Below are 17,176 nucleotides of genomic sequence, written 5' to 3'. Positions count from 1 at the left end.
TTTACTTTGATGTAAATTATAGGAGAGGCCCTGGATCAGGAACATATCCATACAGAGAGTGACTCAGCTAACAGTTCTCAGCTAACAGAATTTAGCTAATTGTATTCCGCTTACAGCCCTGAGCTAACAGTAACGATATACTGATTATCGTTTCAAACAGCAGAAGAAGCTGTACATTCTCGTGTTGTTTTATTTTCAGGCTATAATGGAGGAAATCACCGGTTTCGAGGAGCGTCTCAGCAGCTTGAGGCAGAAAGGAGAAGGTCTCGTCGGCAGCTGCACGGACCAGGTTCAGGCTAAGATCAGTCAGCAGGTCCAGGCCCACCAGCAGGGAACCAGAGACAGCTACTCTGCCATCTGCAGCACATCCCAGCGAGTGAGTAATAACACAACCGCCACCACAGTCTTTTATTTATTAGTTTGTAAAAATGTTGAACAGATCATTTCAGATAAAAAGTACACACAGATAGTCTCTAATCTTTTATCTCCTCTTGTTGAACAGGTGTACCAGAGTCTGGACCGGGAGCTGCAGAAACACGTGAATCATCAGGACACGCTGCAGCAGTGCCAAACGTGGCTGTCTACGGTCCAGGAGGAGCTGCAGCTCAACAACCAGCGACCCTCCGGCCTGCAGGAGGCGCTCAAACAGGTCTGTGTCTCAGGTTGAGGAAAAGATGCCGTTATTAAAGTTATTCTTCTATGATTGATTTGTGTTCCTTTGGACCTACAGATGAAGCACTACAGGGCGCTTCAGGAGCAGGCCAGCACCTACCTGGACCTGGTGTGCTCCGTTTGTGACCTGTCTGATGACGCTGTGAGAGTGACGGCTGCTGAGGTCCAGCAGGTCAAACTCACGGTCGGTATTATTTCACCGTACAACATGAAACGCATTTATGATTCTCCATTCTTCATTTCTCATAAAGGGTGTTTTTTTTTTTTTATGACCCGTGCTGTGCAGATCGAGGAGAGGATGTCCAGCTCGCAGGTGCTGTCGGAGGGCTGGAGAGAGATCAAGGAGCAGAAGCAAGACCTGAGCAGCCTGTTCCAGGACATGGAGCAGCAGCTGCTCAGCCTCTCCAGACGACCCGCCGAGCTGGAGACCAAGATCGCACAGAACATGCTGGCACAGGCCAAGGTATGGAAACGAAGCACGCGGCCTGACGTCTCCTCATCACACCAGTCAGTCCTCCTCCTCTGCAGCTCTGTGTTTTAGATTTAAATATAAATATACTGTGGTCTGCTCCTCGTCTCTTCAGGAGTGCAGCCAGCAGCTGCAGTCGAAGCAGAGCGTCCTGACCCGGATGACGGAGACGGTGAGCCGACTGACGGGAGGCCAGGACTCTCCGGAGCACGGCGAGCTGGACCATCTGAGCCACTCCTGGCTGGAGCTCTGCCACCAGGCCAACAAGCTCCAGAACCAGAGGTTGGAGGACCTTCACCGGTCCAAGGAGTACCACGACTGCATCGCCGCGGTGGAGGTGCTGTTCGAGCAGGTGTCCAAAGAGTGGGACAACCTGGCCAGGTGGGGTTTTAAATCATGCTGCTGTGACCATGTGTTTCAGGTATTTTCAGAAGCTCCGTGTCAGTTCTGTAAATCCATCTTATTTTTTCCGACAGAACGGATGCTGAAAGTTCGTCCCAGCACCTGGAGGCCCTGCGGAAACTGGCGGTGACTCTGGAGGACCAGAAAGGAACTCTGGAGGACCTGAAGGAGCAGAAACAGAAAGTCATTCAACAGCTGAACCTGGACGACAAGGAGCTGGTGAAAGAACAGATCAGCCACTTTGAGCAGCGCTGGTCTCAGATGCAGAACTTGATAAAGAGAAAGATCCAGGACTCTGTGGTGACCCTGGAAGACATGGGTCATGTGGAGGCCCGTCTGAGAGAGGCTCGGGACTGGGCCGAAGAGCAGCAGCCCGCCCTGTCCGAGGCCATGAAGATGAGCCCTCCTCCGGAGCTGGCGCAGAGCTTCCTGTTCGACCATCTGAGCATCTGCAGCGAGCTGGAGGCCAAGCAGCTGCTGCTGGCTCAGGCCATGGCCGACGCCGACAGGGTGCTGGCCCGGCTCGGCCTCAGCGAGCGGCACCACCTGCAGCAGCTGATCTCCGCCACCCAGTCGGAGGTGGAGTCTCTGAGCGTGAAGGTGGTGCAGCGCAGGAAGCACCTCAGCAAGGCTTTCACGGAGAGGACTCAGTTCCTGATGGCGGTGGGTCAGTCCATCTCCTGGGTGCAGCAGAACGAGAAGAAGGCGCAGGCCGAGGAGTACATCGCCCTGCTGCCCGACGACCTCGCCAAGCAGGTCCGCACGTGCCGCAACATCCAGAGCAGCCTGAAGGCCTACCAGAGCGAGCTGACGTCTCTGTGGTCGCAGGGACGGGACCTGATGAGGGACGCCAGTGAGGAGGAGCGCAACGAGATCCTCACCAAGCTGCAGGAGCTGCAGAACATCTTCGACAAGACGCTGCACCGCTGCGGCCAGAAGCTCCAGGAACTGGAGAAGGTTCTCGTCTCCAGGAAGTACTTCAAGACGGATTTGGAGAAGATCTGCCAGTGGATCAAACAGGCGGACATCGTGACCTTCCCTGAGATAAATCTGATGGTTGGAGACGCTGAGCTGGAGGCGCAGCAGCTGAAGTATCAACAGATCATCGAGCAGGCCATCGAGTATGAGAACCTCCTGCTGATAGTGCAGAGAGCCGGGCAGGAGATACTGCCCACCCTGAATGAGGTGGACCACTGCTACCTGGACGAGAAGCTCAACACGCTGCCGCAGCAGTACAACAGCATCTTAGCGCTCGCCAAGGAGAAGCAGGAGAAGATCCAGCAGGCCATCCTCACACGCAACGAGTACACGTCCTTCATCGACGTCACGCACAAGGCGCTGAAGGAACTGGAAGAGCAGTTCAACCACCTGGGCACGCAGCCCGTGGGCCTGCAGACTGAGGAGGTGGTCAGCCTGCAGAGCGACTACAGAGCCATCCAGACCGACCTCTGCAGCCTGGGTCTCGCCGTGAGCGAGCTCAACCAAAAGAAGGAAGGATTCAGGAGCACCGGGCAGCCGTGGCGACCCGAGGAGATGACCCAGCTGGTGAGTCTCTACAACGGACTGAAGAGGCTGTTGGAGCAGAAGGTGGAGCACCTGGATGAAACCCTGGAGTCCTTCGAGGACCACAAGGCCATGGCCATGCAGGTGGACTCGGAGCTGAAGGCCACCAAGGAGCAGCTGGTGAAAGTGAACGCGGAGACGCAGTCGGCCGAGGAGAGGCTGAAGAACTACCACGCTCTGGCAGGAAGTCTGCAGAGCGCCAACTCCCACCTGTCCCGCCTCATGGAGCAGATGGACACGCTGGCCCCCCGCGTGGACCAGGCGGCCACCGACGCCTCTAAGGACCAGGTGGTGATGTGGCAGGAGGAGCTGCGGTCGCTGCAGGCCGCCGTCGGCGACCTGATCGAGGAGTGCGAGACCCGCTTCGTCCAGAGCAAAGACTTCGAGACAGAGATGACGCGGACGCTGGACTGGCTGCAGCAGGTCCGGGACGAGCTGGACTGCGCCGTGATCGTGGACGTGCGGGTGGAGAAGGTGCAGGAGGAGATCAGGAAGCAGCAGATCATGCAGGAGGAGGTGCAGTCCAGGCTGAGGATCGTGGCCGCTCTGAGCAGCCGGGAGAAGCAGGAGCACATCAGCGCCAATGAGCTGGTCCCCGTCCACGTGGACACGAGCCTGGAGGAGATGGCAAAGCTGCAGGCCGACGTCCAGAAGGCGCTCAGCTCCAAACAGGTGGGGACGGTCTTATACAATCTTATACATCTTATCTTATACAATCAGTGGACGCGGTTCATCTGTGATTCCGTCAGCTACATGTTATAACTCTGTATGCAGATCACTCTGGAGGAGGCGCTGGTTCTGTGTCAGAAGTACCACTTCAGGATGCAGTCGGCCTGCGAGTGGCTGGAGGACGCCGTGTCCTTCCTGCAGCAGGCCAGCCTGGGTGTGGACGTGGAGAACTACGAGGAGTGTCTGCGGCAGCAGGGCGACATCATGGCCACGGAGCAGGAGTTCCTACTGCACCTGGAGGACCTGCAGATGCTGCTGCCACAGCTGGATCATCTGGTCAACCCCACTGCCAGGGAGCAGCTGCGTGTCAGCGTGGCGTCGGCAGAGCAGAGAGGGGTGGAGGTCCGGGACCAGCTGCAGTGTCACCAGGACGTCCTGCACAGGTACGCACGGGGACACAGGGAGGACGGAGTCACTTCTCACGAACAGCGTTTATATTCTCTGGTGTGTGTGTGTGTGTGTGTGTGCTGCTGTTTTCCAGCTGTGTGGATCAGTGGAAGTCATACCAGGAGGCAAGGCAGACGGTCATCGAGCTCATGAACGAAGCCGAGAAGAAGCTGACTGAGTTTTCTACCGCGAAGGCCGCCACGAGTCAGGAGGCCGAGGACAAGCTGTGCAGCCACCGGGTACAAGACACCGAGACGACATCATCGCCGTACTCCGTTTCTGTGGTTAAGGATAAGTGGGCGGGGCCTCTGTGAACCCTCTGTGACTGGTCTCTCGATGTTTCAGTCGCTGGTGTCGCTGGTGAACGGCTTCCAGGAGAAGCTGAGCGGTCTGGAGGAACAGGCTGCTCAGCTGGAGCTGGTCGGGAGCGACGTCAGCAAGGCCACCATCAGCCGCTCCATGACCACCGTATGGCAGCGCTGGACGCGTCTCCGCAGCGTGGCCCGGGGACAGGAGAGGGTGCTGGAGGACACGGCGCAGGAGTGGAGGACGTTCAGGGAGAAGGTAGGCTGGCAGCCAGCTAGCCAGCAAAGGGGGTGCAATTCATTCAGCAGGAAATAAAGCTTTAATAAATATATTTTCTTTAGATGGTGAAGGTGAGAAGTGTCTCTGAGGAGCTCCAGAGCCGCTTCCCTGACAGCGCCGTGGAGAAGGCATCTAAAGCCACCCTGCAGTCCCTGTTGGACCAGCACGACCTGCTGAGTCAGGACCTGGAGCGCGAGCTGTCGGCGCTCACGCTGCTGCGTCAGTACGCCCTCACCCTGCTGCACGATGTGGAGGTGCCGTCCCCGACCAACGAGCAGGAAGAGCTGCCCAGCCTGAAGGAGATCAGATCGGTGCAGGGCCAGATGGAGAGGTGGGAGACGGGTTTTAATGAGTGGCTTGATGTGTTTTCAGTGTTCTAAGTTTCCTGTCGTCCTCCAGCCTCCTGACGCAGTCCCGGACCAAGCGAGCCCAGACGGCCCAGGAGATGAGGGACAGGGAGGAGGTGGAGAAGGAGCTGAGCGTGGTGAAAGCCTGGATCCAGGAGACCAGGGAGCTTCTCCTCAACCCCACCCTGGACATCGACTCCCTGCTGCAGGAGCTGGAGGTTCGGGGACGTCCGACAAGCAGATCACCTGCTTGCTGTCTGCAGTGTCTCTGAGGTTCACCGTCTCTCTTCCTGTCGGCAGGTCGTACACGGAGATGTGATCACTTACCGGCAGAATGTGGACAAACTGGCAGAGCAGCAGCAGAGCAAGTACCTGGACCTGTACACCATCCTGCCCTCTGAGATCTCCATGCAGCTCGCAGAGGTGTCGCTGGCGCTCGGAGCTATCGAGGATCAGGTACTCCATCGTCTTTACAGCTCGGTTCAAGTTTGTGGGATCGGATTTGCAGTGTGTCATTTGTTTTGTTACAGGTTCTTTCTAAAGAAAGAGAAAACCAGAAGACCAGAGAGATCAAGGAGGACTTCAGCTCCAGGATCCAGGACACATCGGAGAAACTCAAAGCCATCTCCAATAAGTTTAAGGAGAAGTCTCCTGATGTGGACCACGCCAAGGAGGAAGTCAAGGTGGGGTCTCCTGCTCTGTACTTTAAAATTTCTTCAGGATGTGACCTTTGACCTGTTGCTTCTCTTCCCCAAGAGCCTCTTCGAGGACCTGGACTCGTGCGGTCGGACGCTCTTGGAACTCGATGCCGCCGTGCAGGACTTCAGCCGCAGGAACCCTCTGCTGGCCAAGCAGCTGAGTGACGCCATCAACAAGCTGTCAGAGATGCATCACCACACCACGCGACTGGCAGACTGCAGGAACAACTGGCTGAAGAAGGTCTGCCTCCTTCAAGGCTTCTTCTTTCTTCTTCTTGTTCTTGTTCTTTCTTCTTGTTCTTCCTTCTTCCGTCCTTCTTCCGTCTTCTTCCTTCTTTTCTTTCTGCTTCTTCTTCCCTCTTTTCTTTCTTCTTCTTTCTTCTTCTTTCCTCTTTCTTCTTTTTCTTCTTTCTTCTTCCTCTGCTCATCAGACGCAGTAACATTAATCTCTCTCTTCCCGGCTCCTCAGGCGGTCTGCTACCTGGACGAGTACAACGAGATGCTGGACTTCATCATGAGGTGGTCGGAGAAAGCCAAGAGCCTGGTGAGGGCCAACATCATCTGGAACTCCTCCGTTCATCTGCAGGAGCAGATTCGGATGTACCAGGTGAGATGGGAGGGGGGGAGGGGTTAAAGTGGGGCTGGGATCTTCTTAAATTCAGAGAGGGAGAGATGAACATGGAGGAACATGAGGCTACCTCATCTCTCCGTGTTCAGGCCGTCCTGCGTGAGTCTCGAGAGCTACACGGAGACCTGGAGTCCATGGCGGAGAAGGTGGAGCTGCTGTCTGAGGTGCTGCAGGTGGAGTCCATGAGTCGGCAGGTGTGTGAACTGAGCCGACACACAGAGGAGCTTCAGCAGAGCATCAAGACCCGGCTGCAGAGCCTGCAGGATGCAGACAAGGTACGGAGGCATGAAATACCTGTTAGCACCTGCAGCTGATCCCGTGTGGTAAACATATCCCTGATGTTGTGTCCTCAGAGTATGGAGGCCCTAGAGTACGAAGTGAAGGCCCTGCACGTTGCTCTGGAGCAGGTCCAGTCCACGCTGACCTCCCCAGAGCTGGCCCGGCAGAGCCTGAAGGAGCAGCTGGCTCAGCGACAGGTACCGACAAATCATCTGTCACTGTCTGTCCGTCTGAAACTGCTCATCACGGTACTGACTGTGTGTGTGTGTGTGTGTGTGTGTGTGTGTGTGTGTGTGTGTGTGTGTGCAGCGCCTGCTGGCGGACATGGAGAGCTTCAAGCAGCAGGTGCAGGCGGTGCAGCTGTGTCAGAGCGCCCTGCAGGTCCCCGAGGAGGTGATGCCCAACCTGGCCATCTGTCGCACCGCCCTGCGTCTGCAGCAGGAGGCCAGCCAGCTGCAGCACGTGGCTATCCAGCAGTGCAACATCCTGCAGGTGAATCCTTATCCTCTCAGATAAAGGAGATGTTGCTGCATTCAAAGACACTCGGTAATAATGGAGGGCAGCTAGGATGTAAATGTTAGTTCCAGAGGTGACCTGTTTTTCTCTTCGATGTCACCTCTCGTGCAGGAGGCGGTGGTGCAGTACGAGCAGTACGAACAGGAAGTGAGAGACCTGCAGGCGCTGATAGAGGAAGCTCATCGGGTCATTCAGGACCGGCCGATCCCCTCCAGCAACATCCAGGAACTGCAGGCCCAGATCCTCCACCACGAGGTCCACAACTCCTTTTATTTATGGATCCTCATGTCAAGGTGGAACCACCTCACTAACTTTTATGTGTCGGTTTGTGTTTTCGAACAGGAGCTTGCCCAAAAGATCAAAGGTTACCAGGAGCAAATAGCCTCCCTGAACTCTAAGTGTAAGATGCTGGCAGTGAAGGCCAAACACGCCACCATGCTGCTGACGGTGAGCGACGTGGAGGGGCTGCCGGAGGGGCTGCCGGAGGGGCTGCAGGAGGCCGACGCAGACGAGTGCAAGAAATCCTCAGCACAGGCCATCATGGTAGGAAAACATCATCATCGTCATCATCATCATCATACTGGTGTTTTATTGTATTAATGTGAACTAAGCTCCACCCACATGTGCTCCTCCTTCAGATGACGGCCGGCCGCTGTCACACGCTGCTGTCGCCTGTCACCGAGGAGTCCGGGGAGGAGGGCACCAACAGCGAGGTGTCCTCTCCTCCGGTGTGTCGCTCTCCATCGCCCGTCACTCACACTGAGGCCGTCGTCACCAAGGTAACCAACGCCGTCTGTCCTCCTCATCAACGTCTGGTCTCTCTGGTTCTGTCTTGTCAGTCAGCTTTCTAGTCTTTTTCTCCTGCTTTCTGTCTGTTTCATCACTGACTGCTGGTTGTTGTTTTTTTTTTTTAGATGGGACGAGGAACACTGACGAGAGCTCCGATCCAGGAACTGTACGACCCAACATTTGAGTCGGTGGCCAACTTGGACGACCTGCAGCGTTCCTGGGAGACGTTGAAGAACGTGGTACGTGGAAAAGAGCCGTGATGTCATTTACCAGCAGCTGCATGTTAAAATATGCAGAAAGTGAAATCTGCTCCTTCTCACACACTTTAGTCACTAGTACATCACATATAAACCTGTGACTTCATGTTCTGCTGTGATACTTTAGTAGCAGATTCGATACAGAAAATCACTCCGATCTATCAGAATCATCGGTTCTATTATTATCTTTATTGATGAATATGCTGTACTTTGTTGTGTCCCAGATCAGTGAGAAGCAGAGGTCTCTGTATGAAGCTCTGGAGAAGCAGCAGCTCTACCAGAGTTCCCTCCAGTCCATCTCCTCTAAGATGGAGACTCTGGAGGCCAAACTGAGCGAACCTCTGGAGGCAGACAGAAGTCCCGACAGCCACTTGAGGGCGCACCAGGTCAGTCTGCGTGTCATCATCACTGTCCCTCCGTCCACCGTCACAGCATCCTCTCGGATAAAGGAGATGTTTCCCCGTGCGTGCCGTGTTCAGGGTCTGACGGAGGAGATGGAGAGTGTGCAGGAGGAGATCAACCGGCTGCAGGCGAGCTTCACGGATGACCTGGCTGCCGACTCTGTGGAATCCGACGTGGCCGACCAGCTGGCCATGCAGTCGTCACTCGCCGTGTTGGCCGAGAGGATGGCCACCATCCGGATGAAGGCGTCGGGGAAGGAGCAGCTGCTGGAGGTGCTTGCTTCACTTCTCATAGAGTGATGTTCTTTATATCTCTGTGTGAGTGGGTGTGATATTCAAAATGTGCCGCATCCTGCTGCAGGAGCGCGTCAGCGAGCGTCTAGAGGGTCAACAGCAGGAGAAGGTCATCCAGCTCTACCACACACAGGCCAACGAACTGGACCACTGGCTGACCAGAACCAGGGCCGCCGTCACCTCCATCCTGGAGCCCATGGAGGAGGCCGACATGGAGGACCAGCTGGCTGAGTGTCAGGTGAGAGCACCCCCTTCTGTCCACTCCACATCTGATGCTTTAAGAAGAGGAATGATGTCACTGGATGAACATCCTGTCAGTTGGGGAGGTTCTGGGTGTCACAGTGATGCAGATCCAATGATCCACATATGTGTCATCTGTCACTGTTGTGTTCTGCTTGTGGATCATTGTGGGGGGCCGCAGCCTGCACAGCGTAAACAGGAGCATTAGTGGCATTAGAGGGGCACTTGGATGGCTAAGGACATAGTCTTAAGCAGATTATGCAGATTTCTCCGAGGGACGGGACGTGTCAGCGGCAGGGGGCGGAGCCAGTAAGAGTTGTAGCTTCCAGGTGATTAATCGAGCCCTCTGTCAGGGTTGGTACTGGAGACAAAGCTGCTTGAATATCCAAGTAGGGGAAACATGGAGCGTAGGGAGGTGAGGCAGCTCCTCTGCCTCTGAATAAGCTGCTGCAGCACTGTTAGAAAACAAATGTCTCCTCAGACGACGGAGCAACTGCAGCACTGTTAGAAAACAAATGTCTCCTCAGATGTCGGAGCAACGTTCAGCGACGGGCTTTCACAGCTGGTCCGGACTGAGAATGGTTCCGAACACCGGAGAGCTGCATGTGTGCTGCAGACCGCCGAGTGTGAAGGATTAGCGGTAATATGTCGCTCAGGAGGCGCGGCAGCAGTGGTAGGCAAAGGATGAGAGCGCTCCCTGAGCGCCAGGGAAAGCGTCCGGCACCGGGAGCTCAGCCAGACCGGGGGGGGTCCGTCGTGTAGAGGATCTCCTGTAGGCGGGGAGACGCCATGTTTGAGCTGGCCTCTCTGCTCCTGCTGCTACAGAACATGCTGCTGGAGATTGAGGAGAAGGCGGCGGCGCTGTCCGAGCTGTCAGTGCGCAGCGACAACCTGCTGCTGGAGGGCCGGGCCGACACCAAGGAGGAGGCGGAGCACCTGGCCCGGAAGCTGCTGACACTGAAGGGGGGTCTGCTGGAGCTGCAGAGGATGCTGCAGGAGAAGCAGTTGAACATCCAGGTGAGGTTCATCATGAAACGCTTTTCGAAGATAACAAATCCTTTCTGAGGATGAAAGAAAGCTTCTTTTTTTTTTGTCCCACCAATGACTGAATTAGAGCATTATCTCCTGTTCTGGTTCTGTAGGGTTCTCTTCAGGAGCAGGAGGACAGCGAGTCCGACTCCAGCCTCTCTCAGAGTCCCAGCGTGCAGGACTGGCTGGCCCAGGCCCGGACCACACGGACCCAGCAGCACCAGGACAGCCTGCAGAGACAGAGGGTAAGTTGCGTTTGTTGTTTTGGACCCTGTTTCCATGCAGAACGTGGTAGAATCTCACCGGTGTGTGTTGTCTTCTGCAGGAGCTGGAGGAGCAGCTGGCCGAGCAGAAGAAGCTGCTTCAGTCGGTCGCCAGCAGAGGAGAGGAGATCCTCATCCAGCAGGCGTCGCCCAGCAGCGCCAGGTATCTCAGACTCCACACGTCTGCACAGTTCATGTTTGTACTCGTTCTACATGACCTGCTCCGTGTCCGTGTCCCCGTGCAGCACCGCCGAGCCGTTCTCAGCCGCCGCTCTGTCTGAGAGGGAGACGGCAGCCGGCCGGGAGCAGATGAAGCAGCGCTGGGAGAGTCTGAGGTTGGAGCTCAGGACCAAACTGCAGCTGCTGCAGAAGACGCTGGAGCAGGACCACAAGCAGCCGGTACGTGTCTGTGGGTTTATTCTGCACCGCACACAGAAAACACTGCTGGTGTCTCATCCCGTTTGTCCATCTCATCCTGATTCTGTGTCTGATCCTGTTTCTCTGTCTCATCCTGTTTGTCCGTCTCATCCTGTTTGTCTGTCTCATCCTGATTCTCTGTCTCATCCTGATTCTCTGTCCAGGTGTTCTCCAGAGCGTCTCGTGTCTCAACCGGTCCGCTGTTCAAAGGAGAGACGCAGGCGGACAGGTTGTCCCTGAAGACTCTGTACGACAGCTTCAGACTCATGGTGGAGGACATGACCACTCAGGTGGGGCTTTTCTTTTTCTTTGTTTAATGTAAATTCGTATTTGGAACAGAACTGAAACATTTTCTTGTAAAACATGTTTACATGATGTTTCCATTTTAACAAGGGTGACACGGGAAAATAATAATAATAATAACTTAAAAGTACATACTGTGTAAATAATACATGTAAAAAATGAAGAGGAAATTAACACAAAAGTAAAAGAGAAAATATGAACAACAGAGGAGTAGCTAAATGAAACATTTTGGATGACGTAAATAATCAATCCAAGATTTCCAACAGCTTTCAAACTTTTCTTGTTCAAGTCTTAAAACAAAAATTAGTTACATTACATTACATTTCATTTAGCTGACGCTTTTATCCAAAGCGACTTACAATAAGTGCATTTCAACCATGAGGGCACAGATCCAGAACAACAAGAATCAAGAAAGTACAGTTTTCTTCAAGATAGCCAAACTACAAAGTGCTATCAGTAAGTGTCATTTTAAGTGCTACTAAAGTGCTACCTATTCAAGGTAAAGTCAGAAGAGGTGTGTTTTTAGTTTGCGGCGGAAGATGTACAGAGTTTCTGCTGTCCTGATGTCATTGGGGAGCTCATTCCACCATTTAGGAGCCAGGACAGCAAACAGTCGTGATTTTGTAGAGTGTTTAGCTCGCAGTGAGGGAAAGACCAGCCGATTGGCAGATGCAGAGCAGAGTGAACGGGGTGGGGTGTAGGGTTTGACCATGTCCTGGATGTAGACTGGACCCGATCTGTTCGCAGCACAGTACGCAAGTACCAATGTTTTGAAATGGATGCGGGCAGCTACTGGTAACTAGTGAAGGGAGCGGAGTAGTGTGAGTGAATTTAGGGAGGTTAAAGACTAGTCGAGCTGCGGCATTCTGGATGAGCTGCATTGGTCAGATAGCGCTAACAGGTAGACCTGCCAAGAGGGAGTTGCAGTAGTCTAGGCGTGAGATGACCAGAGCTTGGACCAGAGCCTGGACCAGAGCCTGGACCAGAACCTGCTCTGCCTTCTGAGTGAGAAGGGGACGTATTCTCCTGATGTTGTGCAGCATGTATCTACAAGAACGTGTTGTTGCAGTAATGTTGGCAGTAAGAGAGAGTTGACTGTCTAGTGTCACACCGAGGTTCCTAGCAGTCAGGGTTGGGGCTAACACGGAGTTGTCAAAGGTAATAGTCATGTTGTGGGTGGGAGAGCCTTTCCCTGGAAGGAAGAGCAGTTCAGTCTTGTTGAGGTTTAATTTTCAGGTGGTGTGCGAACATGCACTGAAATGTCAGTCAGACAAGCAGAGATTCGTGCGGCTACCTGTGTTTCAGATTGGGGAAAAGAGAGGATTAGTTGGGTGTCATCAGCATATCTGTGGTAGGAAAAGCCATGCGAGTGAAAGACAGAGTCGAGAGAGTTGGTGTACAGAGAGAAGAGGAGGGGACCCAGGATGGAGCCTTGAGGGACCCCAGTAGTGAGAGGACAAGGTTCAGACACCGATCCTCTCCAAGTTACCCGGTAAGTGCGGTCGTTGAGGTAGGATGAGAAAAGACAGAGCCTGAGACACCAAGGTCCTGAAGGGAGGAAATAAGGATCTGGTGGTTCACTGTGTCAAATAACAAAAGTTAGTTCTCCATCATATGAATATGGTGGATCACATGAACCCGGTCCTCAATGGTGGGACTTTCTGTTGTCATCCTGTTTTCTCATGAGAGCTTTCTTAGTTGCTATCAGCAGAAAATTCAACATATCTGTTTTCAGGACCCTGGACAGCGTCTGGTCTCTTACCTACTGGTACAATGTCTCAAAACAGAATCAATTGTGGCTTTTAATACATTTTCCGTACAAGTTTCCACATCACTGTCGTGCCAATAATAACATTAAAGCACCCTCGAGTGCAATACTGTGATTATACAACAAGTTACCAGCTAAATAAAATATGTATTCATATTGTGGGGCAATTCGCTCTCAAAATATACAACTTTTTGGTAGTGCGATCTCTGTTTCCATGGCAACACATGGGCTATGACTAGCAACTGAAAAACAATCAGACTCTTATGTAATGTGGGCAATGTAGTCCGACCCTTAGCAACGACATAGCAACAGAGAGGCTTTCTAGTCCGTTTTAGTACTTTCTGGAGATGGTTTCTCAAACTGAATAAATACAGCACATAGGAATACTGAACTGCTCAGCTCGCTCAGTCTGGTTGTAATCAAGATATCTGATGAAAAAAGATATTGATACACTCATGTATTTTTAAGATTTTAAGACCAAACCGGTCAAGCGACCCGATTTCACCAAACGGGTCACATTTAATATAACAAGTAAAAACAACATTATATGACATATTATGAGATTTAATTCAAATTATTATTAAACACTCATGGCTCCTGTGTGTCTGCAGCCCGGTGGTGGTGAAACTCAGACAGTGCAGATGGAACAGCAGCTCTACTCAGCTGTGTCCTCCACCTCCTCCTGGCTGGACGGGGTGGAGAACAACGTGTTCTCGGGCTCGGTGCTGCTGGCGGAGAACACGGAGACTCAGCTGCAGAAGCAGGAGGTACGGTCCGGGTTCTCCCTGCAGGTTTTAAATATGAAACCGGTCGAGCCGATGATCCTCACGAGCCCGCTGTTCTCTGTAGACTCTGGAGAACGACGTGAGGAACGTGACGGAGGAGGTGAAGCTCAGCCAGGCGCTGCTCTCCGGGTCGGCCGGGCTCAGACACGAGGACCAGGCGCTGCTGGAGGACAACCTGGGCTGTCTGAGGGAGAGACTGGGGATGCTGGGCTGCGCTCTGGGACAACGCTGCGACCACATGAGGAGCAGAGCGCACGAGCTCACGACCTACCAGGTTTAGCTGTGTTCTTCATCAGAGAAGCGCACGTTAATATAACTGTTGTTTAACTGATCTCCTGTCTGACAGACTGAACTGCAGCTGCTCCAGACGGCTCTGATCGAGACCAAGTGTCAGATCCTGCAGGCTCTCGCTGGAGCGATGGAGCGGCCGGCCGCCAAGCAGCTGGAGGTGACGCAGGTTAAATATTCACTCACATACACAGAGAGAGAAATAAAGTGACAGAGTGTGATTCATGTGTGTGTGTGTGTCCTCTCGCTCAGGTGATCGGCAGCGCGGAGGAGAGCCTCAGAGACTTCGAGCAGAGGATCTCGGAGCTGAAGAGCCGAGGAGCCGCTCTGCAGGCCGACCAGATCGCCACCAACAAGCTGCTGAAGCTGCAGGTAACCAACGGAGACGAGTGATGTGGGTTTTTAACTCCTGGATGTTCAGGGATGACGAAGTTTCTTTATTTTATAAGTATTATAGGAGGTTTTTTGTAGTTTTTAGGAATTTCAAACCCAGAACATACAGGGTTTTTTTTTTCTCTGCAGGACTCGTACGAAGAGCTGGTGATAACGGTGGGATCGCGGCGCAGCGGGCTGAACCAGAACATGGCTCTGAAGGAGCAGTACGAGCGCGCACTGCAGGACCTCACCGACCTGGTGGACACCGCCAAGGACAAGATGGCCGCCGACCAGAGGGTCATCGCCAGCTCTGTGGAGGAAGTCCAGCACCACTTGGACAAACATAAGGTGAGTCTGAGGATGAAGGGTCATCCTCATCATCAGGGTGAGAATCCAGCGCTTGTAACGCTGTGTGTTTCTGCAGGAGTTCTTCCAGGGTCTGGAGTCCCACATGATCCTCACGGAGACGTACTTCAGGAAGATCAGCGGCCTCATGCTGCCCAAAGAGAGCTGCGCGCTGGAGGAGATGCTGGCCGAGGCTCAGAGCGTCCTGAAGGAGGCGCACAGCAAAGGAGTGGAGCTGGAGGGCATCCTGGAGGTGAGGCAGAGATCACCGGTTAAACAGGAAGACGTGTGAACGGAAAACATCTTTATTTTACATCAAGATGGGACAAATGTGTCAAAAAGGGTTTTAAAGGTTAAACAGGGTAATTGTAATTCATTTTTATGTGTATTATTTACACTGAACTTTTTAAGATATTTTACTTTCTCCCTTTTTTCGCCCTTGTTAAAATGGGAGCAACATGTTTTACAAGATTAGTGTTTCCATTCTATTCCTAATAAAACGTGTAATTTAGAAGGAAATTAATTATTCAACATGTTTCTAACTAGAAGGAAAAGATATTTATGAAATGGAAGACAAATTATGTATTTTACACTTTTACACAAACAACAGACTGAAATTACTGCTTTTTTAATATCCTGCATTTTAGCTTCAGTAGTTACGTGTTTAATTAGTGTTCCTGGTTGTTGTTGGTGGAGATTTAGATCTAATCAGTAAAAAGTCTAATAAAGTCTGATAAAAACTGGTTAATAAAACCGTTGCATTTGTCCTGGAACAGTAAGAAAACTAAAAATACTCATTTTAAATCTCGTGTTTACAGATTTGGTGCCGTCTGGTGGCTGATTATCAGAGTCTGAACCGACAGCTGGAGGCTGTAGAGGAAAGCATTCCTGCTGTCGGCCTCGTGGAGGAAACGGAGGACCGACTCATGGACAGGATTTCGCTGTATCAGGTATGAGGAGACAAACTCGGATGCTAGAGAATAAAAACATCGTGAGTTCCTGGAGGAGCATCACGGCTGCAGCATGTTCTCACCTCGTTCCTCCTCCGTTTTTGCATGAAGGGTCTGAAGGGCCGACTGACAGAGCACCAGCACAAGCTGCACCAGGTTCTGGAGGAGGGCAAACACCTGCTGCTGTCCGTGTGCTGCCCGGCACTGGAGAACCAGCTCACCCTACTGGGGGAACACTGGCTCAACGACACGACCAAGGTCAACAAGGAGCTGCAGCGGCTGGAGGCCATCCTCAAGCACTGGACCAGGTCAGAACCATGGCACCAGAAGAACCAGAGCCACTGGCGTTTAGGGCTGCAGGGCCTCACTGCTCCTCTGTTGTCTCTGCAGGTATCAGAGGGAGTGTGCAGAGATCACAGAGTGGCTGCAGTCAGCTCTGGAGCGACTCGAGTTCTGGAACACGCAGGCTGTGTTGGTGCCTCAGGAGCTGGAGACGGTCCGAGACCACCTGTCAGCCTTCCTGGTGAGACGATCAGTTTTTTTTTAGCTTTGTCTAATATCGCTGTAAACATGAGAGACTCTGGATTAACAGAGTTATTAACATTTAGCTGCTGGAATGTGTGTTTCTGGGAGTTAGACTTATTTTAAGCTCCATATTTGAGGAAAACCTTCTGGGATATCAACCCTCTGTTTCCAGAAATATTCATACTCAGGAGCAGTGAGCAGCCACAGTGTAGCTGTACAGGTGTACAGTGGTGCATGCTGGGAATGCATCATGTGCCTCTCTCTTTTTCAGGCCCTCCAGGAATTTGCTGCTTTTTTGTGATTGCTTTGCTCAAAAATGTTTAATTTTGCGGCGTCTTTTCTAAAGAATTGTGATTAAATTTCGACTTACTCTTCTGTCTCTGTCAGGAGTTTTCTAAAGAGGTGGAGGGAAAGTCGAGCCTGAAGAGCTCCGTGGTTGCTGAGGGCAACCAGCTGCTGCGGCTGAAGAAGGTGGACACGGTGGTGCTGCGCTCGGACCTGGCGCGCATCGATGCACAGTGGACCGAGCTGCTCACTCGCATCCCGGTGGTCCAGGAGAAGCTGCACCAGGTAGCGTCACACGCAGGCTTAGCGGCTGCAGGACAAATAGGATTACAGTCTGTCTGTGACGCTCTCCTCCTCTTCCTCCGTGTCCCAGATCCAGATGGAGAAGCTGGCCTCCCGTCATGCCATATCTGAGCTGTTCAACTGGATCGCTCTGATGGAGAACGTGATTGAGGAGGACGAGGAGAACCTGAAGAGCGCCGTCGGGTCGAATGTGATCCAAGACTACCTACAGAAGTACAAGGTAGTTCATCGCAGTCGGTGTCATTTATCAAACATATGATTGTATTGGATGTGAAAGATTTGTA

At 52.7% G+C, this 17,176-nt stretch overlaps 1 protein-coding gene across 8 annotated transcripts in view; it reads left to right on the top strand.

Moving 5' to 3' along the window:
• syne1b (spectrin repeat containing, nuclear envelope 1b) overlaps nucleotides 1–17,176 on the top strand; it is a 67,408-nt gene that overhangs the window by 35,151 nt on the left and 15,081 nt on the right. For all 8 annotated transcript variants that reach the window (XM_069711604.1, XM_069711603.1, XM_069711598.1 and 5 more), the window contains 41 exons: nucleotides 200–376; nucleotides 503–649; nucleotides 731–856; nucleotides 959–1,135; nucleotides 1,257–1,522; nucleotides 1,618–3,778; nucleotides 3,881–4,218; nucleotides 4,317–4,461; nucleotides 4,568–4,786; nucleotides 4,870–5,138; nucleotides 5,207–5,372; nucleotides 5,455–5,610; nucleotides 5,685–5,837; nucleotides 5,911–6,093; nucleotides 6,322–6,459; nucleotides 6,570–6,755; nucleotides 6,834–6,956; nucleotides 7,069–7,251; nucleotides 7,387–7,530; nucleotides 7,618–7,818; nucleotides 7,914–8,054; nucleotides 8,190–8,303; nucleotides 8,546–8,707; nucleotides 8,801–8,995; nucleotides 9,084–9,254; nucleotides 10,082–10,273; nucleotides 10,399–10,530; nucleotides 10,611–10,711; nucleotides 10,794–10,947; nucleotides 11,130–11,255; nucleotides 13,648–13,803; nucleotides 13,886–14,095; nucleotides 14,168–14,269; nucleotides 14,362–14,481; nucleotides 14,632–14,832; nucleotides 14,909–15,082; nucleotides 15,648–15,779; nucleotides 15,891–16,087; nucleotides 16,170–16,302; nucleotides 16,692–16,874; nucleotides 16,963–17,112. In XM_069711604.1, coding sequence (XP_069567705.1) covers nucleotides 200–376; nucleotides 503–649; nucleotides 731–856; nucleotides 959–1,135; nucleotides 1,257–1,522; nucleotides 1,618–3,778; nucleotides 3,881–4,218; nucleotides 4,317–4,461; nucleotides 4,568–4,786; nucleotides 4,870–5,138; nucleotides 5,207–5,372; nucleotides 5,455–5,610; nucleotides 5,685–5,837; nucleotides 5,911–6,093; nucleotides 6,322–6,459; nucleotides 6,570–6,755; nucleotides 6,834–6,956; nucleotides 7,069–7,251; nucleotides 7,387–7,530; nucleotides 7,618–7,818; nucleotides 7,914–8,054; nucleotides 8,190–8,303; nucleotides 8,546–8,707; nucleotides 8,801–8,995; nucleotides 9,084–9,254; nucleotides 10,082–10,273; nucleotides 10,399–10,530; nucleotides 10,611–10,711; nucleotides 10,794–10,947; nucleotides 11,130–11,255; nucleotides 13,648–13,803; nucleotides 13,886–14,095; nucleotides 14,168–14,269; nucleotides 14,362–14,481; nucleotides 14,632–14,832; nucleotides 14,909–15,082; nucleotides 15,648–15,779; nucleotides 15,891–16,087; nucleotides 16,170–16,302; nucleotides 16,692–16,874; nucleotides 16,963–17,112 — 8,904 coding nt within the window. The remainder of the gene's footprint in view (nucleotides 1–199; nucleotides 377–502; nucleotides 650–730; nucleotides 857–958; nucleotides 1,136–1,256; nucleotides 1,523–1,617; nucleotides 3,779–3,880; nucleotides 4,219–4,316; nucleotides 4,462–4,567; nucleotides 4,787–4,869; nucleotides 5,139–5,206; nucleotides 5,373–5,454; nucleotides 5,611–5,684; nucleotides 5,838–5,910; nucleotides 6,094–6,321; nucleotides 6,460–6,569; nucleotides 6,756–6,833; nucleotides 6,957–7,068; nucleotides 7,252–7,386; nucleotides 7,531–7,617; nucleotides 7,819–7,913; nucleotides 8,055–8,189; nucleotides 8,304–8,545; nucleotides 8,708–8,800; nucleotides 8,996–9,083; nucleotides 9,255–10,081; nucleotides 10,274–10,398; nucleotides 10,531–10,610; nucleotides 10,712–10,793; nucleotides 10,948–11,129; nucleotides 11,256–13,647; nucleotides 13,804–13,885; nucleotides 14,096–14,167; nucleotides 14,270–14,361; nucleotides 14,482–14,631; nucleotides 14,833–14,908; nucleotides 15,083–15,647; nucleotides 15,780–15,890; nucleotides 16,088–16,169; nucleotides 16,303–16,691; nucleotides 16,875–16,962; nucleotides 17,113–17,176) is intronic.

This window comes from Brachyistius frenatus, unplaced genomic scaffold, assembly GCF_029030835.1.
Source record: "Brachyistius frenatus isolate BFR_SWC_R1_liver_20210118 unplaced genomic scaffold, ASM2903083v1 Contig_102, whole genome shotgun sequence".
NCBI lineage: Eukaryota > Metazoa > Chordata > Actinopteri > Embiotocidae > Brachyistius > Brachyistius frenatus.
This window is presented reverse-complemented; position numbering and strand designations above follow the sequence as displayed.